The sequence below is a fragment of the Atractosteus spatula genome, chromosome 22 (genome assembly GCF_055471065.1).
Source record: "Atractosteus spatula isolate fAtrSpa1 chromosome 22, fAtrSpa1.hap1, whole genome shotgun sequence".
Lineage (NCBI taxonomy): Eukaryota > Metazoa > Chordata > Actinopteri > Semionotiformes > Lepisosteidae > Atractosteus > Atractosteus spatula.
In genome coordinates, this window is record NC_142727.1 from 8,809,973 (window position 1) to 8,836,887 (window position 26,915).

Below are 26,915 nucleotides of genomic sequence, written 5' to 3' on the forward strand. Positions count from 1 at the left end.
GAGACAGGATAAAGGATAAAAGCTGCACAAGGCATGCATCCAAAAAGGGAGAGAGAGAAAACAACAGGAGTCAATTTTAGAGTAACAGATTTATTGGAATATCCAAGCTTTGCAGCTCATGCAGAGCAACAACATAGAAACACAGGGAGACAGGGAATCAAACTGGGAAAGGAAGGAAGGCAAGGTACAGAAACCAGGACATCCTGTGCGAGGCAATTCCGTGTACAGACAGGACAGTGGAAACACTTTCATAGCAACTGGGAAAGCAGCTGTGAGAGAGATCAGTGGCAGACAGGCACACGCGCACCTGGGCACGCTCACACACACGCGCGCACACACACACAGACACGCCCAGATGCAAATCAGAGCCTTGTTAGCACCGACAGTTAAGTGTGTAGAGGGTGTCACGAGAGATGTTTGAGCCCCATGTGGTCCAGCCAGGCAATACTCTACTTAAGCATCACTGACATCCAGTAATGACATTTTAGGAATACATCCCTTTAGCACAGGTAAACAGTCACACAGCACTGATGATATGAAAGTAAGCCTCTTGTGTTCTGGACAATTTTGACCACACCTACAGATTTTGATCATATTTTCACTTGAACTTGAGTGTAGGGAAAATACTTCTTCTGATTTTGCTATATACAATAAGAGAGTGATCTAAATGGAGATCTAAAGGTGTGAAATTGCCCACATTTGTTTTGGTGTTTCGTCTGCGCAGGTCGTGATTAGTCACGTTAATGTTCAATGTTAAGTGCATGTAATAATGAGCTAAAATAAATATCTCGAATTACAAATACAAAGTACACGGCAAAAATAGATCACCTGGTTTCATAGACAGTCTTTCTCACTGTGCTTTTGTGGGTGTTGACTGACTGTCACAACAAGCTTGACTTTAATTATGTTTACATTTATTACTATTAAATTTCACCTAACCCTTTATTTTCTTTCGGATGCAAAACGCAGGGCTTCAATCCAAGACTGGCTTTAACTGGAGCTGTCCACTAGAGGGCGGCAGAGATTCGTTGTAAGAAGGCAAGGCTAAGGCAAAATGAAAGCAAAATTAAAAAGTTCCCCATTTCAAAACGCTGAAATGGTAGGACAGGCTCCCATTTTAATTGATTTAACACATCTAAAGGCTGTTTTAGACGGCTGCAAACTATCCTTCAATTACGTTTGGAAAGGTTTGCAAATTATATGCAATTCAAACTAATATGACATTAACAGCTCAGAATGCAGCTCACATAAATGATGTTGCAATTGTGTGACAATCTTTTAAAAATGTGGTTTTATGTATAGGGCAGCACAGTGACACAGCAGTTAGTATAGCTGCCTCAGATGGCTTAGTTCCTGGGTTCGGTTGCTGGGGTGCTATCTGTATGGAGTTTTATGTTCTTCCCATGTCTTTATGGGTTTCCTCTGGGTGCTCTAGTTTCCTTCCACCGTCCAGAGGAAGCTTAAATGGCTTCTGGGAAAACTGGCCCCGGTGTGAGTGTGTGTCTGTGTGTTCGCCCTGCGATGGACTTGCGTCCTGACCATGGTGTGACCTGCCTTGCACCTGTAGCTGGCTGAGATATGCGACAGCTCCCCCCACAACCCTGAATGTGAAGAAGCAGTTTTGGTTTAGATGGTTTTGTGTCTATTTATAAAAGGGTTATTTTACCTTTTGGTTTGTTACTTGTACAACAACATCAGAAGTTGTGGCCTAACCTGAGCATGACTCTTTTTATCCCACATGTTGTTGTACTCATTCTGAACAAATGTCGCCATCGGTATCTTGCGAGATGTATTTGCTCGACTCTGCAGCATCTTGGGGGGCACAATCACGGCCTTCTTACATCAGCTCTGAGGCCGGGGAGCGCAGCGAGTCTCCCTTTGCCTGCTCCCGTCATGCTCTGGCGCTTGTCTTCGGATTCTTTGACCCGCAAACCAGAAGTTTCCTTTCTCAGTAATTTGAACTTGATGTGTTCAGCCAGATGGCATGAGGAAGAGTCATGAATCTCTCTGACTTAAAACAGCAAGGATCTCACAGACAGAAGGACAGGACCAAGCGCTTAAACACAAGTGCCTCAGTAGATAAGGGGTGCGCCTTTATAGAAGAATAAAAACCTTTCGCCTTTTTCTAACTGCATTTGCAGTTCGACAGGTGTCAGAACAGTCGGTTTGCCTGGGAAAAGAAGTTCTCCCCAATTTTGCACAACAGCTGTGAAGTTTCTTTATAGCAATAAAAAAGCAGAGCTTCTGGCAGCAAAATATACAAAGTTTGGGACTGCAGTCCCAAACCTATCTGGATGATTATTATCTCTGTTAAAGCATGGCTTAGCTTCGAAGTTATAAACAATGGCAAACGAGTGCATGAAATAACCACTTGTTTAATAAAAATCAAATTAACAATTACTTTAATATTCATCGGTCTGGAATAGCCAATTCTTAATCGAGTCAGCTCACCACTACAGTCTACTGTGCATAGCGCAAAGAAAGGCTAAGACATGCACCCTGAAAAATAAGCACAGTCTGAGCATCTGCTTCTGTAATCCACCAGGAGCTCAAAATGCCGATGGCAGGAGCACACATGCGCCTGTGAGTAAGCATGCAGCGACATACAGTAGATGCCTGGCTGACAAGTCAGGGGGTGTCACAGTGAGCTGAGGACAACCCGAGTGACTGCAGTCTGCTCAGGCCCCACTCTGCTGGGAGATCCCCAGTCAGAGCCCAGGTCCAAACCAGAAAAGATAACGGCGTTCAACACGTTGCTCTGAACAGGTGCACTAACTGGTTGAGCTACTCAGGAGTGCTTGAAATCAGTGTAAAATGATTTAGAATCCCTAAATATCACACTTATAGATATATACCAGATATTTGGTCCTTCAGAAGAATTTCCAAGTTCACTGGTGCTATTCTAAAAGGTCCAGCCTCCAGCCTCCTACTGGTTCATCACTGAAGAAATTAGCCTCATGTACAGTATATCAAATGCTAAAGTGATGCCTATTTAGTATGTTTTTAACACATTCAATATTTCAGAGACCAGTATTTTTTTTTAGGCCAATGATTGATCACATCTGTTTCTACATTATAGCATTAAGTGTTGAGTATAATTATACTAAATTCTTAATTAAGGAGAAAGCATACGATAATGCATAACAAAGAATAAGGGACTTTTCCCTTTTTTGTTGATCACATCCGCGTTTGATTAAAAACAATCATTTCTGATTAAACTATGTGGGGAATATGCAAAGATTTTTTTTACTCATTTTTGAGGGTGCTCAGGATGTTTCAGCTGCAAAATGCAAAATGGAAGCAGAGAGATGTTTCCAAAAAGCTTACATGAAAGACCATGGGAAATGGCTGAAATGGACTTCTCCATTATAGAAAACTGAAATTCTAAAAATAACATTGGTGTGCTGTAAACAAAATATATTTTATACATATTTTAGTTAAACAGTTATTTAAAAGTTGATTTCTGGATTATATTGGATTTCACAAGCTCTTCAAAAGGTTTTGAATGGCTTTGCATTCGAAGAAATGTTAATTACACATCATGCTCTTCTTTACATTTTCCAACATATGTTTTATTTAGTTATTCACTGGAAAGTAGCCCAGTGCATTCTGGCATTTACCAAATGTCATCAAGTGCACTGATGGTAAATTATCTGTGTATACTACTGAGAAATCTCATCTGTCATGCATGTCAATGCATTATAGTTATTAAGGGCCCAGCTCTTTGGAATTCACTAGCCTTTAAATTGTACACAAAGATGATAAGGTCTTTGCAGATCCCCTAATCAGAAGAACTGCATTAAAATTGTAGCTTTTTATCCACAAATAACTGCATTGATTTTATATTATTGTCAAATGACGGAGTCAGTACAGAATGAATTACAGCAATGAAATGTTCCAGCTTAGTGATAATTACTAAGGTGTTCTCTCTTTTTCATTAGTTCGCCTTTGCATTTTGTTGTGTATCATTATGATGGCGGTGATGATCCGAGTTGCAGCAGTAGTGAAAAGCCACTGACCTAGAGGCCGACATGTTTCTGCAGATACACCTGTCAGAGCGACATGTCACAATTAATACTTGGTTAATGAAACGAGGATATTTTCCTTATAAGCAAAAATGACACTACAACAAAGAAGTAAAATAAGCGAGTGCGGTAATAGGAAGTCTGATTTTTATCGTGTTTTTTAGTGCCATAAAGAAAAAAGAAAAAAAAGGCAGGCTTTTATTTTCATGTTATGTAAAAAAAAAACATATTTCTCTGATGCAATATTTCTTTTTAAAACAATGAAATATTTACACGCAATAGTGTTTAGAAAAATTAGTTTGTGCATAACACACACCAATAAAAACCTACTGTAAACCCATATGGTAAAACTGTAATGGGTAAATTCTGCAATTACAAATGTGCATTTCTGTTGAGAACTAAGCTGTGGGGGGTTCTGATCTAAAAATTAATAAATTAATAACAGACAGATGTTTCTGAATTCGCTTTCTTCTACTACAGTTGACTTTAAACAAATGATAGCAAGGGAGGCATTTTATGTGCAATTGCTCAGAAGCTATGGAAAGCTAGGCTTTTGCAGGATATTGACACCTCTCTCAAGAGTCCAGCTAGTGTTTGGATCACTGCACACTGATTTCATTGGGGAAAAAAGGAATCCAGGACAACTACAGCGGCCACATCATCTTTTGAAGCGATTCTCCGCAATGATTCAGTAAAAACCCATGTTGAACAACACTCTGCTCTGCCTCAGACTTGATGGGACTCATTAGTGGAGCTATCTATGTAAAGACAAAAAGGCACACCTGCGAGTATATCATTAAAGCAATTACCTTCCCAAAGAGACACCGGACTGCCACATTTTGCACTAATTGTGTTTTAAAGTGAGCTCAGATTATAGTAGTATTAGCAAAAAGTGAATGCAATACGCATAAACCATTTTCAATAAACAAATTGGACTTTCAGGCAATCTCACTCAAAGCAGAGATTATTTTTTTTATCTGGCATCAGCCAGTATGTCAAAGGAATCTGAGTGTTGTGAGAAGTTTGGGCTTTTTACTGAACCAAAGCACAAGTTTCACCTGTTACCCCACTGTGGCACTGTGGATGAGATTAGGAACCACTGAATGTTAGGGTGAAAGTGAGTGCCAGGCTATCAATTTAGGAAGCACAGGAATGCATGATGCACACAACACGATTAGACAGGTTGTTCCCATACAGTGGGCTCATGTGTTGCCGTGCTTGAGTCGAACCCGAGTGGTATACGTATGAAATTCCAATGACAGACGCCGGGTGCTCCCGGGTAGTTTAACCGGGAAGGGCACTTAAATGTCCCAGTTCGAACCTGGCGCGCTCCTTCGGTTTACTGGGGATGGGGTTCTCGCACAACCGGCTGAGCCGCGCTGCGGCCGAGAGACACAGCTCTCCGCCAAGCGAAGCTGCCCCGTCCGCAGGGCATCGAGGGGCAGGTCTGATCGCCGGGGGCTGCGGGGGGGGCGTGGCGTGTCAGCGGACGATGCGAGCGGCCCCCGTCCTCCCTGTGCCAGCGCAGGAGGAGTAGACGTGAGCTGCGCTGGGTGCTGGGAAGCCAAGATAACTGCTGACGCCAACCTGAACTCTCAGTGCTGAGCTAAGCCATTTTACAGTCTTCAGATGGATCCCTTGTAAGATATAAAAGTTACTATCTATCTCTACAGTGCAGATGGATACATACAGGAAGATAAACAGAAAAAAAGAGCTACTATCCATCACTGGTAACACCACTCTACACACACAGCCGAAAGCCGCACGGTTCTCTGTCCAGACGATGACGAAGATGTAATGTTAATGCATGTGGCCTTCACCACACTCAAGAACACAGAAGGGACCCTGGCAAACAGGGCACTAACACATAGAAGACTTTGTTTTTCTTTTTATCTTTGTATTTTTTTCCCCCAAATATACAGAGCATAGCATCATAGATTCACAGACTAATACAATTAGAGAACTTTATTTTTGTAATACACTGTTTGAAAGTAGTGGTTTACTTTTTTTTTGTTCTGTGCAAGTTTTTAATTTGACTGTACATAGATTCTGGTTATCACTCATTGACACTTTTTTTGCTTTAAGATAATGGAGAGATTAATCATTCTTGATTAAAAATACTTTAAAAGTATTTTTAAGTGGTCTCACACCGCTGATGATGCAGGGGGTGGGCTTATTATCCTTGCATTGACAGCGGACTTGACTGTACAGTGACACACTTCGGGGAGCACACACACTAGGCCACACACAGCAGGCCCAGTAAAGGCCAGCATGGCCACTGGGCCCTGAACACGAGTAAAAAAAACAATGTTTCAGGTTTCGGAAACTGTAAACCACACATTTCAGGAAGTGCAGTGTGTTGATAAAGTGCTAGTGTTCAGCATGAAGCTTAAAAATGAAAAGTTACTCCTTTATACAAAACATTTTATAGGCTTTTCACTGCAATTAAGTAGCCAGTTCATGAAAAGGTAATGAATTTATCAAGAAAAATAATACTGCAACAATTATTGTTTGAAACCTGCTTCCCCAAGAAACAGTCTCTCTTTGTGTGGTAACAGTAGAGCAGTACAATTGTACAGCTGTACATACTGTACTGAGGAACAGTACAGTACAGCTGCACATACAGTACTGAGGGATACCGCAGTACAGCTGTATATACAACAGTTCAGCTGGACATACTGAGGGATACCACAGTACAGCTGTATATACAACAGTACAGCTGCACATACTGAGGGATACCACAGTACAGCTGTACATACTGAGGGATACCACAGTACAGCTGTATATACAACAATACAGCTGCACATACTGAGGAACAGCACAGTACAGCTGTACATACTGAGGGATACCACAGTACAGCTGTATATACAACAGTACAGCTGCACATACTGAGGGATACCGCAGTACAGCTGCACATACTGAGGGATACCACAGTACAGCTGTATATACAACAGTACAGCTGCACATACTGAGGGATACCGCAGTACAGCTGTATATACAACAGTACAGCTGCACATACTGAGGGATACCACAGTACAGCTGTATATACAACAGTACAGCTGCACATACTGAGGAACAGCACAGTACAGCTGTACATACTGGGGGATACCGCAGTACAGCTGTACATACTGAGAAATACCGCTGTACTGCTAAACAGCTGTAAATGATCTTATTTTCTGATATGCCCTTGGAGTACAACAATGCTGTGCTTTTTATTATAGAAAACTCAGTGACGTTTTATGATGCAAAACTTACATAATCAATTATGTATTATCTACCACTTTGGATATCATGTCTCCAGTGAGACTTTATTATAAATATTCATCCATTTTACTTCCTGCAGACGTACAGTACGGTTGTTTGGGGATGGAGAGCAACACAGTGCATTGAGAACACAGCAAAAGAACCAAATTACATCAGAAACACCACACAACTGGGGGATTTGCAAGATCTTAGCAGATAAGAACCTTTCAGGGAACACTGCACAATCTGTTAAGAGTGATTGGAAAAGGGAAACGTATTTCATGGTTTGGTATATATGTATAGGGAGAGTTTTTTTTTAATTTTCCTTCAGATCTTCAAAAAAAGCAATCGCATATACTGTATTTTAAAATACTGGACTACAATATGAAACCGACTTGAGGGAGTTGTAGAAAAGAGGTTGGCTTTGGTAAAAGGGCAAAAGATTTTGAGCCGGTAGGATTAATTTACCTGAACGCAGAAAATGACGATGTATAAAAGTAATAGGCGGGTTTCCTCTATACTTCTTTGTTCTGCCCGTACTGTTGCAGCTGTTCAAGAGCAGTTGTTATAAAAGGAACACGGAGTGAGTCCATAATTTGCATGGAGCAAGGATTAAACCAGCTTTTAAAGAGCCATGGATGTCCTCGTTTAGTCAAGAGGGTACGAGCAGAGCAGCAGTCTGATGCGTCTCCAGGGGTTTTTCTCTCTCTAGTAGACTGGGTTTTAGATCGCGGGATGAAAAATGCATCTTCCTCTCCACTGGCGATAGAAGAAATCACGGCCTGGCTAACAACGGAATAAGGGGCTTACACCAAACTTTAATCGGTGCGCGAACCATTTCAACAAGCCTACATTATATGTAGTCAAACCACCGGGTAGAGAGACCATTTCAAAGCACTTGAGACAACTCATAGTGACACAGTGACAGACTGCAGCCACCGGATATCACCAGGTCTCCTTTCAAAGGGAAGCACGTCTAAAAGGACGAAACGGCACTTCAAAGTGCAGACAACCTCAGCTGCCGACATACAGAGCAGGAAAGGAAATGTTTTTGATTGTCTCTACCATGGTCATTAAATGGATTTTCTTTTCCTAAAATATAAAATGACTAAAAAAATGTACAGAAAGTATCTGAGATTTATATACACCAGACAAAGCTCTCAGACATTATCTCCATTGAAACAAACCCTTTCATATCATTCTACTAATGGATTTGACCCCAAAATGCAACTCAATAAAAGTCAGACTTTACCACCGATATATAAAACCCATTGAAAAGTCTTGAATAGATATATATATATATAAGTGCATTGAGCAGTAATTCACTCCTTTGTCACTTCTGTTTTTAAAAATGGAGGCTTTTAACACAAGGGATTGTCAACATTTCTCCAAAGGTGACATGTTGTTAGCAACTACAGGGCCGACTGGGAACATTCCTCTCCTGGTCCAGTGAAGAGAAGGTTAGGATAGGTTTGCTACAGTCAACCGTTTTGTCAGATTTCTAATTACCAAAAACAACTAGAAGCAAAATATAGGGACTTAAATTCTACAGCAAGAAATTTAAGCAGAAATCTGATTTATGACGTAAACAGATACTTTTACAGAGAACTCAGAACACTGACATTTTCTTGTTCTCACCTGAAGATTACACTGTTTTTGGTTTTTCCGACTTTCAAAACTCCTGCAAGACTCCTCCGCATACACATCACATTTTGTTCAAATGCACGAACCGGGGGGGGGTTGCAGGTGGTCTTCTCACCACACTGAAATGACAGGCACCAATGACAATTTCAGACGGCAGCACGCTGCCAATCCATCATTTTTATTGAAGCTTGAGATTGTACGGATTGTCATTTTGACACAATCATTATATGCTTAAAAAAAGCTTTGTTACACGTAACCATTTAAGTTTCAAATGTGATGACGGGATTTTGAAAACGGTGTCTTTCTGAAGAAGGACCAGTTTTTCTGCTCTGTGATGCTGGCGATGATACAGACAGGTGGGGCTGGAGCAGCTGCACTAAAGGAGGAGCTTGTTACAGATTTTGTTTGTACAGAAACCACAGCAGACATGTAAAGTGACTCACTGCACTCCAATCATGATGGATAGCGTGGTTCTGATACTTCAGTTCAAACGGTATTCTAACATTTACAACATCACAAGAAGTATTAGACCTGTCACTGTAATTTTATAATTGAAAGGCAAATAAATAAGCAAACTCCCCTGTTTCCCTTGATGACTCTGTCACAATCACTGGGCACTGCATATTGCCTGCGAACCTTTTGATTCAGCTCTGCACTGTTTGTGGTAGCTGGAAACGCAAACTGCTTTAATAAGACTATAGTCTCTACAAAGTCATCATCGTGTCCGCATCAAATCTACTGTTTCAAAATTAAATCAGTTTACAGTGGAATTCAACAGGCTCCGCAGGTCTTGACCACTTCATTTTCATCCATTTAGCAGATTACAGATGAGCTCAAGAATAGTTCACAAGAAATAGTGAACACACTCATTACTCCAGTGACACAACGGACTTAGGAAGAGAAAACTGTTTCCCAATAAATTATAAAGACACTACACCAAACTATATACATATACACTCCCTATATAACCCTTAATTCAGTAGGCGGACTGTGGGGAAAAAGCTTGGCTCACGAAACTAAAATGTAAACAAGACTGTGCCTAGTAAGGACAGAACCATCTGGGTCACATGAGTGAAAGTCTGGATATCAGCTGTTAGGTCCCCTGTTGTCCTGCGAAACGAGACTTCACATCCCAGATGTGGGCATGGTCTGCTCTCCGTTTGTCCTGAGCCTTACAGTGTTGCACTCCCATTATCCTAGACCCAGTGCCTCTATAGCTAGTAAAGGATTTCAGAGCTATCCCATTTTATTCTTTCTGTTTCATCTGTGAGTTTATGTGCCATGTCAGCAAAGAACAGAGAACAGTATGGGAAGAATCTCCTCTTTGTGCCTCAGAAAGAGGCCTGAAACAGAATGGTTTAAAGATGGAAAACTGCATCTAGAGAGATGTGAAACTTCAAAAGCAGTGTTCTTTCTTGCCTTGCAAACCTGTGTGTGGGAATCCTGTGGCTCTGTGCGTTTAACTCTTTTTTTCCCTCTGTCTTCTGTAGAAGGCGAAATCAAATCACATATAGTGTGCAGTCAAATTCCCAAAAAGATGAACTGAAAAAAATACTAGACAGCATTTTAAATGAAAGCAATACTACATAGTATTTTACACCAACATTTCTTTAGCTGTGGGTTGCAACCTCTCTGCATTATTAACCACTGACATTTGTTTCAAAACGAGGCACACAATTTTCCTCCCGTCCCACTATTCTGTATTTTTTGTAGATTTTCACAGAGCAGGACTGAAGAAACAGTCAAGCACTACTTGTTCGTTTGCACGTCTACGAACAAAAACAGTTTGGAAGCTGGACGCTAACAGCTTGAATGGAGCCACCGGGCAGTAAAGTTTAATAATCCAGGCCGGAAAACCACATCTTTTCTGTGACAAGAATGCTGTGAACCATCTCCGTTGTTTTTTGTGCTTCAAAATGCAATGGTCAGTAGAATTTAAGCTCATAAGAGCAAATGTGTAATGAAAATAGGTGTGTTTTTTCCTCTGAAATCCTGGGATTATTCCTTTGCATGCCCAGTTGGGGTAAAATTGCAGAGCAGCTGACGACCCGCTAATGCTCTCCAGCAGCTGTCATGCTGAACACTCCTACCAGACACTCGGCAATCGCGAGCGCCGTTCCCAGCGAAGGTGAGCTGAGGCTTGGGGGAAGCCGCTCGAGACGTTTTCCGCGGGCCGCGGGACTGTAGCGCGCACGTCACTGGCTGCTCAGAAGCACGAGGAGGTAGAGCTCTCGCCGAGGACGGACTGGGCTGGGAATCGGGTACGAGGACACAGGAAGGCTTGCGAACGAGAGGAGGCCGTTCAGGCCATCCCAGCTCGCTCCGTTTACACAAGCCCGGATTTCCAGATCTCCAGGGCTCAGACGCCTCTCCTTAACGTAAGTAAACTATAAAAAGATCCTTTTTTAAAAAAATGTGCTCTTAAGAAGTTTCCCCATCCATTGAACCCCTGGGGTTTTTGCTTTCCCCAAGGGGTGAACCTACACCCTGCCACCATCCCTCCCCTGCCCCCCTCCTCTCCAGCGCCCCCCGGAGGTTAAACGTGGGTCTGCATGCGTTTCTGCAGGGGCCGCGTGAGGTCGGAGTTCTGGGAGGAGGACTGGGAGTAGTGGGAGGACGAGGAGGCGGAGGCCTTGCTGGCCTTGTCGAACTGCACGTAGCCGTCCTGCTTGCTGTAGCTGCTGACGCTGCTGTCGCACTGCGTGTCCAGGAAGGAGCTGGAGTCGCTCATGGAGCTGCGCTGGAACTCGCGCTCGCACAGCTCGATGGAGCTGCTGCCCATGCCCAGCACGAAGCGCTGGCTGTAGTCGTAGAGGCGGTTGGGCCCGGCGCCCAGCGTGGTGTAGATGTTGGTGAAGGACATGCCCGTGGGCACCCGCTGCTTGCCCATGGTGGCAGTGGTGGTGCTGCGCAGCTCGGTGGTCTGGGTGCCCGCCAGCGAGATGGTGGGGGTGGAGTGGTGCTCTTTAAACGTGTTGACGCTGTAGTACCCATTGGTGGGGTCCTTTCAGTTTTACAAACAGAAACAAAACAAAAAAACAAGACAGAGGTTTCAATAATGTACACTTTGGTCCAGGATGATTTTCATAAGGGGACAGGTGGACTGGTTTACAAAGCTGTTTCCACGCGGTAAAACTTTTTCTATGAAGATTTCGAGAATCTTTCGCGAGTTACCCCTCTGTCCAGAACAAGCAGGCTCAAGCATGAACAAGCACCCAAACCAACCACATCACAAACAAGCAGAATCTCCTAACAAAACAGAAAAAAGCAGTCTACAAACTACGAAGATGCTCATGTTCCACAAACTCGAGTTTATACATATTGGTTATATTTTTGAAGCTTAATAACACGTATGGATTTGCTGTAATCGACTGAACTTTCGTCGTCAAGTTATAAAGGATTCTGGGGATTTGCCTACTCAAGTATGGTAGCAGCGTTCAGGGGAGGCACTTCAAATGTTTCTCTGTGCATGAGAAAACAACACATTTCCGATTTATATTATGCTTTGGATAACTTAAACCACGTCAAGGTCAAACTGGCATTAATTAAAGCCAGGATGCCAAGTAAATAAAGAGACAAGAGCTTCAGGCATCAAGCAAAACAGGAATTAAACGGCTTAACAGTGTGAGACATTCATCCCGCACATAAACCTAGGAATCCTGTTATCAGCTAATTAGACAAAGCCTTGACAACTAAGCACAAAATAAGTGAACAAATCCCAAAAGTTCACTATTTCTTAAAATGTGTTTGTTTTCAAAATCACAGAAGTTGTGTAGCTGATTTTCTGGGCGACCCATTTTGTGCAGTGTTCAGTTTGCAGTTTGGAGGGTATTTGTTTTACAGGTCCTTTGCTCTGCACGTGCGCGCAGTACACAAAAAATGATTCCCTTGTCAAGCCTGCTGTGGTCTGTGTCTGGTGATATTGCTCATTGTTGCTACAAAGCAGTCTACCAAGGAACAGCTATAAAAGAGATAGATGTCATTCGTGCTCTAGGATCTCGGGGGTGTGATGTTAATCACTGAAAGCTGACATAACTATGACAAGCTAAAAAAACTCTCATTATTCCCACTGATACTTCACAAATTATGGAGCACATGAAAGCGTGTTAGGAAGCAGGAGGCGCATGGAGAGACTCAGGATGAGGATGCAAAGTTCAGGCGGGATCAAAACAGAAAACAGTATTATAAAAAGCAGCGGTGCGCATCGTCAGCAGAATCAAAACCAGGGGATGAAAGCAGACACCGGGAGGAGGAGAAGAAAGACAACGCAGACGCAGGATCACCGTTTCGGTTCCAATTCCCTTCAACACACTTCATTGCCTTTTTTTTTTACTTTAAAGTGCAAAAGAAAAAAAAACTGACAAGAAGAATAGTTTTGTCAACTGTAAAATTCTTTGTTTTTTTTTTTTAAGATGAGAATGAGAAAGTCTTTTGGTCTTTTTTTTCAGAATGCAAAGGAGTTACGCAATGTAACAAGTTCTCCACGATGCAGGCAACCCAAACTTTATCAACTTCTTCACTCATTTAATTGAGGTATTAACATACCTGAAGACCAGGGGGTCCTTTTAGTTAAAGAGACCTCATACTGAATCTGAGCACTTATTTCACATACAAAGCCGTCTCCCTGCCAGTTACAGAAAACACCACTGTGCATCAATCACTGTGGGGCACTGATTGATCTTGAAGTAGGGGATGCGTGCAGTTTTGAAAGCTTTGCTGTCGTGACAAAACCCACCCGAACAATTACAAATCCGCAATCCCGGGTTGAACCAGTGAACCTTTAGAGTATTTTTAAAAAATAGATTTTCTAAAATTATGTGACAGCCACAGAAAATGGCAGAAAGCCATTGTCATACATCAGCATCAGATGACACCAGTGAAGGGTAAAAACAACATAAATAAACAGAGCTTGAAAAGTACTTTGTCAAAAGTACATTCAAAGCAGCAGGAGCTTCTGGCCCACTCCTGGAAAGACGCAATCCAGCACATTTTATAAATCACCATGAAATCACCAATTAACAAAGACATGGGACAATTTCACTGTGATTGATCAAACAGGTGATTCATTAAATTGAGTATTTTGGCAATTGCTTAGGATCAAAATCTTGATGATCCTTCAGCCATTCAGGGACCAAAACAATTGTTTTTATGTTGTTTTTATCAGAATACTTGCTTAATTCACTGAAAATGTGCCTGTCTTTTGAAGTAGGATGACCAACTGTATGAGTAAATCTGGGCTTTTGTGAGTTTTGCCCCTTTTTTACCATCCCAGTGCTGATGCTACATCTGTTAGTGACAAAATATTTCTAAATCATAAGACATCTTAGCCTTAATATGTATTGTGGCATTTTGTAGCATGTTTTGTTTTAAATCTAGCCTTTTTTAAAACCAAATTAGCCTAATGAAAACACTTTCTCATTGTAAAACAGACAATGTCCAGACCCATTTTTTCCCAGCAAGGTATTTATTAGAGCATTTCTTTAAGGGTGACGTGTGACACAGCCAGGAGCTGAACCTGCAACCCTCTGGGCTGGAGTCCAGAATCTGAGCCACGACTCTGCGCTGCAGCCTTTCATCAATTACTGAGTCTAAAGTAATCACCAAGTTATAATTTTTCCAGAGCTAATTTATAATAAAGGGTCGTAAAAAGTAAAAGTGAGTGCTTTTTGAATTAGAAATGCTTTGAGAGAGCCTGTATCAGAGCTCAGTGTTGGCTGTCTTGTACATTTTTTACAACACTTGTAATCCTCCTATGAAGTCTAATTGCATGTAATCCTGTTACAAGACCTTTTGAATGTGTTTGTTAGTCGGGTTTAGGGCCCAACATCCTTTACTGGGACCTGCTTGACTTCCTGTTCTGTTTAAAATCCTCCCATGCAGGATGAACACTGGCACGGTGTCACGCAGATCTTCAAAGACTTAAACTGCTCACGATTGCCTGACAGGAAATCCTCTGCACTTACTTTTCACTTCATAGCTGAGTCACTGCAAGTGTTTTGCACAGCTGAGTGAGTGATCACCGAAAGTATAGGAAAAGCAATTAAGGACATGAATGGGAAATTATTGGTTTTGGTTGAAGAGATCAGCTCTGTGCATTTCTATCTCCGCTTTAAGCTCCTTAATTGCAGAAACTTTATTTAAAAAGAGAAAAAAAAATATTTAAACTGTGCTTTACTGAGGTGTAAATAATGAATATTGCAATAAATTATATGCCATTTTCCTAACCAGAAAGGAACTCCATTAACTACTTCCCAATTCAACATGACATCAATTATCATTTTTACAGTTTTGATTCACTCTGATTTTCATAAATCCTCTCATTAAAGAGAGAAAAAACAAACACGGTGAGGAGACGGACGTGTCAATCCGTGTGGAAACGCGCTGCGGGCTGGCTCAGAGTCGGCTCGTTTTTCTATCAAAACTCCAGTAAGTCCTGGAGAGTGTGGGGCCTGCGTGACTTCCACTCTCCGAGACGGGTAAAACCATTAAACTTGTTTTTTTTCTTTGGTCCAAAAACTGCTATTTCCGTAGCGAACTGACAAAGGGGGGAAAAAAAAGGTCATTAGGAAAATGGCGCATTGCACTCTGTGGAAAAGAATGTCTGCTGCCAGTGTGACCTATGATGTACTGTATAGAGGGCTCTCGTTATGGAGAAGTTACAGTGCAGGCAAGCGATTTTAAAAACTCTTTTGTTTGAGCACGGTGGGTCAAGGGGGTCTAGAGCACCCAGCGTGTGCGGTTTCCTCAGCCCCAACACTAACCTTGATGTGCTGGTACTCCTTCTCCTCCTCTTGCAGGACCTCCAGTTGCTTTAGGACTGACTCCTGCTGGAACTCTCCTCTCTCGATCTGGGGAGAAGGGGGGGGGGGGGGTGTTGAAATCGTCCATACAATTTAAGAAACATGAAATACTGTCTGGACTAGCAGAAAACATGCTTCTCGTGCGTATCACACTGCTTTACTGGCTATGATGTGACGCGGCGTGGAGAGGTGCAACTCACAATGGCGGTGGAATTACAGAGAGGAAACCATCATCTTCGCACCTGGAATAGCATCGTGTCTGGATCTAAGAGCAAATCTGGGCCAGCACTCACAGCAGAGGTCTGCCGAGAGGCATTTTTACGCGCTCAGTGTATGGTACAATGATACCTCGTAAGCATTTTCTTAATTACAGGGTTCCCGATGTATGAATATGTGTGATTTTAAAACGGGCATTTCAATGACTCAATTTCCTGGCAAAGGGACGGCACGCTGGCAAACCATCACACGTGTGCGGAAGAGCCTCCTGTGGCACCGAACGCCACAGCCCTCTGCTATTATCAGTGTGTCATCTTCATTTCCCTTTCCAAACGTCAACGGATGCGATTCTGACAGAATCCCATCTTCGCCTGCAGCCATACCCCCTTGGATTATGATCCGTTAAGATATCATCAGATCACCAAGGCTACACATGGCTGGCTCTGATCCTCCCAGGAAAATCAGCTTGATTGCTAAATATAGCTGGTGCCGTACTCAAACAAACCCTGATATTCCAGAGCGCTGTGCATTATTCATAGGGACTATCCAAGTGGAGATTATTATTAGCAGTAGTATATGCAGTACAAATAATTTGCATAAATTATATTAAGATGTTTAACTCCTCATTCAATGACATTTGAAGCACGGAGAATGATCTGGGAGACATCCCAGCGCCAAGGTGCAGGAGGCAGGAAAACGTACCATGAGCTGTTTGATGGCTGCGTGTTCCTCTGTCTCCCGAGCGGCGCTGTGGTCTTTGTGCACGATTTCTACCCGGATGTCATTCTTTGCAGAAACCACACCTTTGAGGTCTGAAAAGAACAGGAACGTACAGCGTATTTAACTACTGTACCTACGACACCATTTTGTCTTCCCACAATGCCCTGTGTTATCTAGAGCAGGGCTTTACAATATTTTCAGATTGAAAGACTCCATTTAACAAAAATAATCAAAATTCAGATACTGTGTGATTATATATAAAATCATACCTAAGTCGCCAAATATTACCGATACTGCATCTACTGGTTATGTGATCCTTAAAAAGAGAACTGCAGCTGAATAGAGCCAATTCTGGTGTAGTCAGACCACTGAGTGTTGACTGTGCGCACTGCGTGACTGAGGAAAACTATTTAAAAAAATATTTTTTATTTAAGGGCAGCTCTTGCAAAACCTCAGAGGAACCACTGGTGTCTCTGAATCGCAACTGAAGATCCCAGGGCCCCAATTTTAATGTGCGCATTCCTGAAGAACTTTAAAGTTATGTCTTTCTTAGTACTTGAACTTACATCTGGACGTGTCACCTACTGACAAACTTCTGAAACTCACTAGAAGATCAGTCAAAGGTTTGCTTGAACCTTTTTTGCAGGGTTTCAGGGCCAGGAGGCACTCGCACAGCATTATTGATCTGGACCCCATTGATATAAGGGGGTTTCTACATTAAGGCTTAAGGCATATGGAAGGAATGAAACAAACAAATCACCAGCAGTGTTACGCATGAATACATTCTGTGCAATAAATATCCTTTGCTTAACAGATTTAAGACAAAAGACACATGCACTTATGACCGAAGCACCATACAGTATATTTCCGAAAGCATAAAAATGAGAAGCGGGTGTTTTTATTCAAGGAAATTGGTCAACAACACTTACTCCTCTGGGAGCGCGTGCAGCAGAAAGCGCCAATGGTCGCCATGAGAACAATGAAGGCGACGAACGCCCCGACCGCGACGCCAATGATGACTGCCATGGGAAGTGACTCTGTGGAGAAAACAGCGACTTCTACAATCACACACCCCAGAGCATCACACTTAACAGGTGCAAAATACATGTACAAATATGGCTTGAAAACACAATACCTCTAATACTCCCTATAGTAAACATTTTGGCTAGAATATAGCTTAAATCAGGAGGAACTCAACCCAGTTATTGTTATGTCAGAGTAAATCACCTGTTATTTAAACACCAGGAACACTTGTTCAGCAATTGCTCAATTAAGATTTCAGTGAAAGAAACAGTGGTTCTTAAGGGCTGAGGAATGGTTTGATTTTTTTCAGATGATCTCTAAATTACCAAATGAAACGATCTCTGATTGAAACAGAACACATCACCTGTGTGACTTCACTGGATCACAATGAAGGTGTTCCAGGCTTTCAGAAACTGGGGCTCTCCCGGACCAGGGTTAGCGACTCTGGTTCTCAAGTATCAAATATCTATTCTTTCTAATTTTGTGTCGAACAAAGGCATTTTTCACATGAAAGCACTGCCTTTTTGTGTCCAGTATATTATTGGAGGTCACCCACATTCCTGCAGCGCACAGCTCTCCCCAGGTGTAAAGAGAAGTAGAGTTCTCGAACCTTGGCTCCCACCTTGTTCCTTGAGTCTAATGATTTCGGTGTCAGAGCCGAAGCTGTTCCAGGCGGTGCAGTTGTAGATGGTCTGGAAGTCCGCCCGGACGATGTTGCTGATGGTCAGTGTGGAGATGACCCCTTCCTCAGTACTGACCGTCTCCACCGTGTAGCGGCCGGACGTGCCTGACTCTAGCACGTTCTCCTTCCAGGACCAGGCCTGAGAGGGAGCATGGAGGCCATTACAAGGACGGGTTGAGAATCCCCAAACGTTCTAACGGTAGTAACCAAGGAACCAAAGAAAATCACGCACCGCAGATGTAATGTGCACTCTAGTGTTGAACAAATCCTATGAGACAGCAAAAGGCTAGACTGCTCTGTATTTTTGCTCTGCCTTTAAAACACAAAACCTTTTGCTTTACTTACAGTATATACAGTGTATACTATATATTCTTTCTCATCATACACGTACGTTTCTTATTTGTTAATATATTCATGTTCACGACTGAAAATATTTTTCCCCTTGTGAGCATTACAGCTCTGAATGCCTTCATTGTGACAGGTATTTAAAGGTGGAAAATGAAATACAGAAAATACACGAATCAAAAAGAAACTGGAGATGTACCAAGCTTATCTAAGTCTTCATTTAAGTGCGCCTGTGGTAATCAGCGATAATGCCATTAGCAGTCTGGATACGGGCACACCTCAAACACCATCACCTCCACAACTCTAAACCACAGGGGATTCGTGTGGCTTTCCATGAGGTCCGAAGTATACCGTTCTTCCAAATCCCTGGCAAAGCATTTGTGAAAATGCACTTGGTTTTCAAATGAAATCCGTTTCTGCTGCAATTTTACAATTTATGCATATAACAATACACCTGTACTCTGTACACCAGACAATAATCAGCAACGTGGTTTTATATTTATTTTCATCACTCTGTAATTGAGAAACGATTCCAATTAAAGCCTTGGGATCTCCTTTTGTCCTTGTATTTGCATGATCTAGTAGAAAACGTTTCTGCAGGCAATGCTGTAATGCTAAAAATACAACATGAGTCCCAGAACGTTATGATCGGATACGTATACAGGTGAAGAGCACTGGGGAGCTGGTCTCTTGACTGGAGGAATCAAATCCAAGATGATAGATACTGTACATTCTTCAGCAAAGTACTCTACCCTGAGTGCTCCAACAAAATTAGAAGGGAGCCAAAATTCAATTATTTTACATACATAACATCCAGTATGTTTATGTACAGGCATAGCTTGATCCCGTGAAAACCAATTTCACAAATTTCTCTACAAAGAAGCGTGCAAATGTATACCCATTTTTCGAAAAATATGTTTTCGCTGTAACAAATTCTTTCACTTTTGACCATCCTGTTGTAGGCAAAGGAATACACTTCATTGCATTTTACATCGTCAATTAACGTTTCATTGAAGAAAAAGGTTACCTGAACCACAGTATTTGTTCAGTCATTTTTTTTAGCTACTTTAAATCCCACTGCTACTGTGGAATGTAAACATCACTTGACATATGGAAACGATAACAATGAATTAACCTTGGAGAATTATAAATAATAATACCATTGTCACTGTAAGGCTGATAAGTGTGAAAATGATTGAGCTATTTTTCTGGAATTCAGAAACCAATGGGAGGGATTCAGATATAACCCAGTGGGAATTCATTTGTATTTTTTGCATTGTTGTCTTACGAACAGTTAGGCGAAACATGAGTAACATTAGTAACTGTGCCTGTATTTAAAAAGAAGGCTGCAGCAGGAAAAAAAAACACCCAAAACAAGTGGATTATTAAGAATGCCGAGAACAACAACAACAATAACAGGTCGTCAAAGGCGTGGCTCGGGCCCTGAGGAGGCAAGGTGGCTCGGAGAGACTCACTATTCTGTCGGGAGGGGGCGTGCTGCGGATGAAGCACTTGATCTGGCCCTTCTCTCCGTGCAGTGCATGCTGGGTCTGGGTGCTGGAGATGATGGGCGGGCCTGCAACAGGAAGAGCTGGGCATCAGCACCGGCAACGCTGGGCACACCTGCGCCGTGCTCTCACGGCCGGCCTTAACCCCTGAGAGCGCACCAGGAAGCATCCCGGCCCGGGCTCAGTCCATCAGGTGTGGAGGCGTGTTCGTACTGCTCGTGAGCCCGCTCTTGTAAAGACAGACAGGCCCCTCTGCACGCATGCACGCACGCACGCACGCACGCACGCTCGCACGCTCGCACGCTCACATTCAGACGCTGCACACAAGCAAGAACGCCTCGGCCAGCCGCGTTCGTCGGGAATCGATTAAGACGGCATAGTTGTCAGGGGCTCGGGCTAGCTTTCCATCGCTGCTTCCGTCGTAGTGGGGGGGGGGCAGAGAAGAAAAGTAAAAGAAAAGCATTTGATAGTAAGGAAGGAAGAAAAAAAGAGCCCGGACCTCTGTGAACCTCACTTCTCCCCCGCAGTCGCTCGGTCGCGCTGGCACGGCGACCCCTGACTGCGCAGCCCGTCAGTCCTGTCTGCAGTGCCAAAACGTACCGCGGTCTAAGCACTGACCAGCTCACTCACTCGGCCGGCCACGTCCAGAAACACAAGCGCCTCCATGTTCTCTCTGCCGGGCCCGACACCCCACTGGGGTCCCAGCTGCGACGGCTGAGGGGCACTTCTAACCCAAAGCAGAGCATGAAGGAAACTGGGGAAGGCCTGGCTGAGCTCACACCCCCCTCCCCGACTCGCCTCCTCCCCATCTCTCTAACCACTCATAATTGCAGTTTATTAGCAGTCTCTAATTAAAATAAATTTGCATTTTAATGAGAATCTGACAGCCGGTGTCTCCGTGTGTGACTACCAGGACATGTACCGAGACCAGAGGCCGACATGGCGCAAGGCTCACTGCATACAAATGTGGCGTGGCGCAAATTAGTCATGTTGTAACCCATCTCTCCGATCCCGACGTGCAGGGCTTCACAACCTTTGATAGGCAGAGGGAACGAGGGCTTTTCGAGGGTTTCTTCGGCAAATTTATTCCGATTAATCTCCCCCGGGGTGGCAAGGCAAACGCACGGCCCCCCAAAACAAATCTCACTCCAGATCACAGCAGCAAACGAGGAATTTTAATTAAGATGGTTTTCTCGTCCTGGCTGAATTTGGAGCCATTTCCCTCCATAGAACTTTCTGTTACACGCAGGGAAAACATGATGAAGGGGCCGTGCGCGCTTGCTACTTTTCCCTTTTGATTAGCTTCATTTGCAGTTCTCAAGGAAGATCACGAGAGCCACTGGGAGCTCGGCATACTGCAGCAGCTGTCTGATGCAGATCTGCAAATGGTGGAGGCAAGCCCCACTTTTAATGAGTTGACATCGGCCTAGTCCCTGTCTATTAACGCCATTCGGACACGACTCTGGCAGTAGGGCAGGGAGGCACCGGAGCCACTCTGGACGAGGCCAGGGAAGGAGGTCGGGGACCAGGGATCAGATCTTGCGAGGGATAATCTATCCCACCCTGTACATCTTCGGCAGGCTGGAGGACATGGACACAACCGCAGAGAGGAAATGCAAACTGTACACACACAGGCCATGAAAAGAGATGAGAGCCCAACCTTGGACCACGGAAAACCCAGGACCAGCCACACCTGCTACTCTAGCAGCAGATATTACCACAGACTGGATCATGGGTCATGTGTATTCCTGTTTTTTTTTACACTTGCAGTAATACATCCATCCATTTGTTTTTTTTTGCATTTGTGTTTTTACTGTGCGTAGCAGCAGGCTTGGGGTACTTTGTTTTGAAAAAAAAAACTGAAGTGAGAGAAATACATTTAAGAATTGTTTAAAAAATAACTTCTGTTTGTTACAGAACTTCAGTCACAAAAAAAAACAACGGCTATGCGATCGCTATTTATCAGTTTTCCTATAGCTGAATGGTATTTCTGAGCTGGGTTATTCCAATACGTGGCCATCACAACCTGTTTTTCCCACAAAGCATCTCCCAGAAATGATCTACAGTACTTTAACTGTTTGGCTTTGCTGCTGAAAACAAAGTTGCATATTTATGCCACAATCAAGGGCATTGTCTACACTGCTATCCTAAAAAGATAAATGATGAACCCTATGGGGTTTCTGATGGCATAGGAGTCACTTTCTGGCCATTATCGCACTCCTGTCTCCCCGGGCTGCTTGACAAATTGCATCTGATTTCTTCGCACACATAAGGAACGCATACAAACCAAAACAAAGCAATATGTATCCATTAGTGGTTTCTACATAAACTGCTTTTCCTGCTAGCTATTTAATTTTAATTAAATTACGGCCCTCCCTGGGGAACGCTGTGAGTCTCTAATCTGTGCTGGTACACTGTGGAGACTGGTGCCATGTGCTGGGGAAAAAGACAGAGAGGAAAGTAAACCATCCGAATGCCGTGCTGGCGTTCAGACTGAAGGTCTAGTCGTCAGTCAGAAACGGCAAGCTGTTCTGGGATCCTTCAGGACCACCCAGGGCCCTGCATTAGCAGAGAGGGCGGCTCACAGACCTTCCGATCGTGTTGGGTCTGCAGAGAGCCGAGAGCTGCTCACAGGAATGCCACATCCATTGACAGGCTGAAAGGCCGTCACTGGAAACCATTTCTTCTTTTTCTTTTCTCTTCACACATTAGTTTTTGCCACAACAGAGAGGTTGTTAAAACCCCCTGGAAATACCTCATTTGCATAATGTTACAAAACTCTCAGATGTTACAAAAACAAGTTGTTGTTTTTTTTTCCCTGAAACTGTGCTTATTGGTTAAAACACAGAATAGCCCAAGAACTCTTTATAGCAGAACTCTGAGACACGGTCACACACATACCCAACCCTTCACCGAAATCTGACTCAATTTAAATGTTCAAGAAACAGAGGACAGCCTCATGCAGAAATGCCATGTGAAGCGTTTTCATGTCGGTGAGCTTTTGGAGAATCTGGGAATATGAGGAGATAAGGATGGCAAGTTCTGAGACAGCACAAATGCCACAAGACTAGATTTAGGTTTTGAATTTGCCTTGGTCATTATTCAGTGACATTTCTTTTAATAGTGTAGCCAATAACTCACATTGACACACTCCTTTAGCACACTTTAAATAGACTGAAAGATAAAGAGACACTTTACAGATTAATGTATTCCAGATTGAAAGCCACTGCGATTATAATTCTTAATACCAAGCAATCATAATGAAGAGGTTTGTCTGAAACTGCTGATTTCATAGAATTTCTGCACATTCATTAGTCAGTCATTGCCTGTGCCTCTACTACTTCTGAATTCTTTGCAATTTAAATAAGTATTGTATACAATGTCTTGTATTTAACACAGATTTCCTGAAATACCGAAATACTGAGCTTTAAAGAGCCAGTTTTTTATGTAAAGTTATCAATATATGCTATTCTTCTGCATATACAGATACACTTTACAGTATCCTTGTTTCTTTCAGCATTTTAGACAAAAGCAATAGAACATGACACTTCAAATAGATGATTGAACACCAACATGAAATCCAAACTGTTCTACTTTGGTCTGTACGTGTTTCCAGTAAAGGAAACAGTAGCTGTACTACACAGAAGCAAATAGGACCAAACGTAACCATTATCTGATCTGTATTTAAGCAAATGCTGACATTTTATTTCCATTATTTCCAAGACGACCAAAGCTTTTGTACATGAAAGTTAGACTGTTTTAAAGTCTCAAGTAGCTAGAAACATCCAAAATCCTTTGATTAAAAAAAAAAATCTATTTCACATTGAACCTTCTAATGCACTGCTTCCTCCTTAAAATCAATGTTCTAAAATGAAGCTGTGGCTTAAAACGGGGATTACGGAAAGAGCTGAGAAGGTGAGAGACCTTTTTTTTCTTATTTTCTTATCCAAAGCGACTTAAATTTGCGCCCGTTTATACGGCGGTGGCATTTTGCAGAAGGTGTGAAGCACCTTGCCCAAAGGCTGCAATGGCAGCGTCCTTCCCCGGATTTGAACCCACAACCTCCCCGTTACGGATCCAGAGCCCTGAGTTTCCCCGCTCTTCGCTTCAGTCAAACACGGAGGCAGCGTGGCACAGCCGAGCAGTTCACCAGACGCTTGAAATCAGTGCCCTGTTGCCCTCCTGACATGACATGCCCACACTGGGGGCTACCCTTGGCTCTGTCCCTGTGGGTGAATGGAGTAAACCCGACTGTGAACTGACCATTTTCAAACGTTTTCATATCGCATCCCTCCACATCTCCCTGCCCTACTTTATCACACATCCTTCTGCTCAGCCCACGCTACACAGCACTACACACATCTACAAGAACATCAGTCCGCTTTTCTGTCACCACCTTGCCTCAAAACAGCCTGGCTACGAAAAGAAGGACATACTGTACTGTAAGAAGGACTGAAAACGAGAGATAAGAGGAGACTATTCAAATCAAGCACATCTGGTTTTCATCCAAGGATCTCACCCAGCCACTTCCAGAAGGAAAACAAGGTTTTCGCTACGACAGCACAGCTCGTTGTTCCAGACTCCCACAGCCCTCTGTGTAAAGAAGTGCCTCTTTTTGTCCCCGGAGACCACGTGTATAACAAACAAGTGACGTATTGGGCACGTCAGTCGCCACAGCTCTGCCCCTTGAGCGGCAGCGGGTGAGGGCGGCTTACCGTTCACGGTGAGCGACACCTCCTTCTCGTCAGCGCCAACCCGGGGGACCACGGCGCGGCAGACGTACTTCCCAGCATCCTCCTGCCTCACCGCCTTCAGCGTCAGGATGTTCTCGTTGCTCAGCACCTGCAGGGTTGCAAGTGGAGGAGGTTATGGCAAAGGGGAGCCGGGACACACTGCCTATTGACACAAGGCCCGTCGTGCCACTGGGAACTCTTTATTAAATATTAAAATCCAATTTAGGGGGAGCTCTGCAGAATGTGACACCACTGATTCAAAAACATGTTTTCAGATGAGGAACTGCCGGACAGAATTAAGATATGATTGAGAATCTGCAGCTCATTCCTAGCCAGCGCACGAGTCCTCTCGCCTTCAGCAGATTGCATTTCTTTCACGTATCGGACTTGCAGCTGCTGGTGCCTCGGAAGACCTGCAAATGTTGCAAATTAATAGGATTTTGGGGGTGTGTGACCCCAATTTTTTTTCCCTTTCAACTGCTTAAATGTTATTCTCGTTTAACGCTTAAAATATACATGTGCATAATCCGGATATAGAATTATTCAAAATAATTACTTTTCTCCTATCTTACATGGTACTATCTTTGACTTCTGCCAAGAGAAGGCCTCTTGCAGCGCTTGCTGAAAACTAAGCTGTAGATATAAATGTAGGCTTTTCTATAAAGATCACTTCCAATTAAGGTAAGTAACTCAAAAGTGTTCTAGTGTTAAGACTCACAATTATACTGCTATCCTGCAAGAGCAGCGTGTCATATTACTCTATGCTGCATCTGGAGATGCAGTTTGAGAGCAACTGTTCCAACCTACAGTAATTTACATATTACATATGGAGAAACAGCCTTGTTATGAGCCAGGCATCAATGATGTGTGGAAAACAGCTACAATTAACCTTAAAAAAAGCCAATTAGTAACTGTGACTGAGCAATCAAAGTGAACAAGTCAAACGCGAGGGTATTTAATTCAATCTGGAAATGTCATCAAGATCACTACCACCTCAACGATCTATCGGCACTGGAAGATCAACGTTATGGTAGTTCAAGACAAGACGGCTGAAGGGACTAGATCCCCCGGATAGCAGGGCTTTATAGCAAAGGGGCAGCACCAGTTTACAGGGGACACGGGACAAAGGGCCCAGTTTTGCCCGCGGGTACGCACCACTCCAGAGCCTCTCTTCATCCACACGATGGTGAGGGAGGGGTTGCCGGTCCAGGCGCAGTTGAAGACGGCGTCGGACCCCAGATCCACCAGCAGGGACTGCGGCTCTGCGGCCATCCGGGGGCCAACTAGCAAACAGAGCGTCCCGGGTGGGGGGGCAGGGGGGAGAAAGTCGATTCCACTTAGCACAAGCGTAAACACGTCACGAAAAAAACGCACACTGTCATTTACAGAAAATGTCTCACAGGATCTGTAAATGCTGGGATTTTCCTTTTGAAAGTGGAAAGAAACTGACAGACCAGGAGCTAAGATATATAAAGTGCTGATTGACACAGTTAACTAACAAAGCAAAACGAAGATCTCTGCACAGCGGACACTTGGCCAGGTAAGCTGAGGCCAGATCCCACACCTCTAATGCACCTCTAAGTCTGCATCCTGCAAAATGTCCAGACTATGTCCCTAAACTTAACAAGACAGCCACATAAAGTGCCCATAACGGGGTCAGTCCAGAGTTTAAGGATGGTTTTCTTTGCAGTTGCTACCTAACAGCAACATTTTCCATTGCACTGCATTAAAACATGAGACTGTAAGATGATCAGTCTATAGCAGCCAAACTCTCCCCTTGTCACATGCATGTGAATTTAAAGCAAAAACATTTCACAAGGCCTGAGATGTGAAATGATATGATGACTTCCATGTATTACAAATCTTTCTTTTCGTAGATCCTAACAAATTCTGCAACAAAGAGAAATTTCAGCTTTTATTTTCTCCTGCTGTTTTTTTTTCTCCTGCTGCAAGTCTCAGTAAATTCATCACAATTA

At 43.2% G+C, this 26,915-nt stretch overlaps 1 protein-coding gene across 2 annotated transcripts in view; it reads right to left on the reverse strand.

Moving 5' to 3' along the window:
- The window catches only part of kirrel3a (kirre like nephrin family adhesion molecule 3a), a 304,458-nt gene that overhangs the window by 113,306 nt on the left and 164,237 nt on the right, over positions 1–26,915 (reverse strand). The window contains exons 8-15 of one of the 2 annotated variants that reach the window (XM_088939484.1): positions 26,095–26,222; positions 24,922–25,048; positions 20,174–20,274; positions 18,294–18,492; positions 17,578–17,685; positions 16,631–16,740; positions 15,674–15,760; positions 9,057–11,916 (exon numbers count right to left, since the gene is read on the reverse strand). In XM_088939484.1, coding sequence (XP_088795610.1) covers positions 11,449–11,916; positions 15,674–15,760; positions 16,631–16,740; positions 17,578–17,685; positions 18,294–18,492; positions 20,174–20,274; positions 24,922–25,048; positions 26,095–26,222 — 1,328 coding nt within the window. In that variant the 3' untranslated portion in view covers positions 9,057–11,448. Of the gene's footprint in view, positions 1–9,056; positions 11,917–15,673; positions 15,761–16,630; positions 16,741–17,577; positions 17,686–18,293; positions 18,493–20,173; positions 20,275–24,921; positions 25,049–26,094; positions 26,223–26,915 lie in introns of those variants that run through there. The other variant, XM_088939485.1, reaches the window with a different exon arrangement.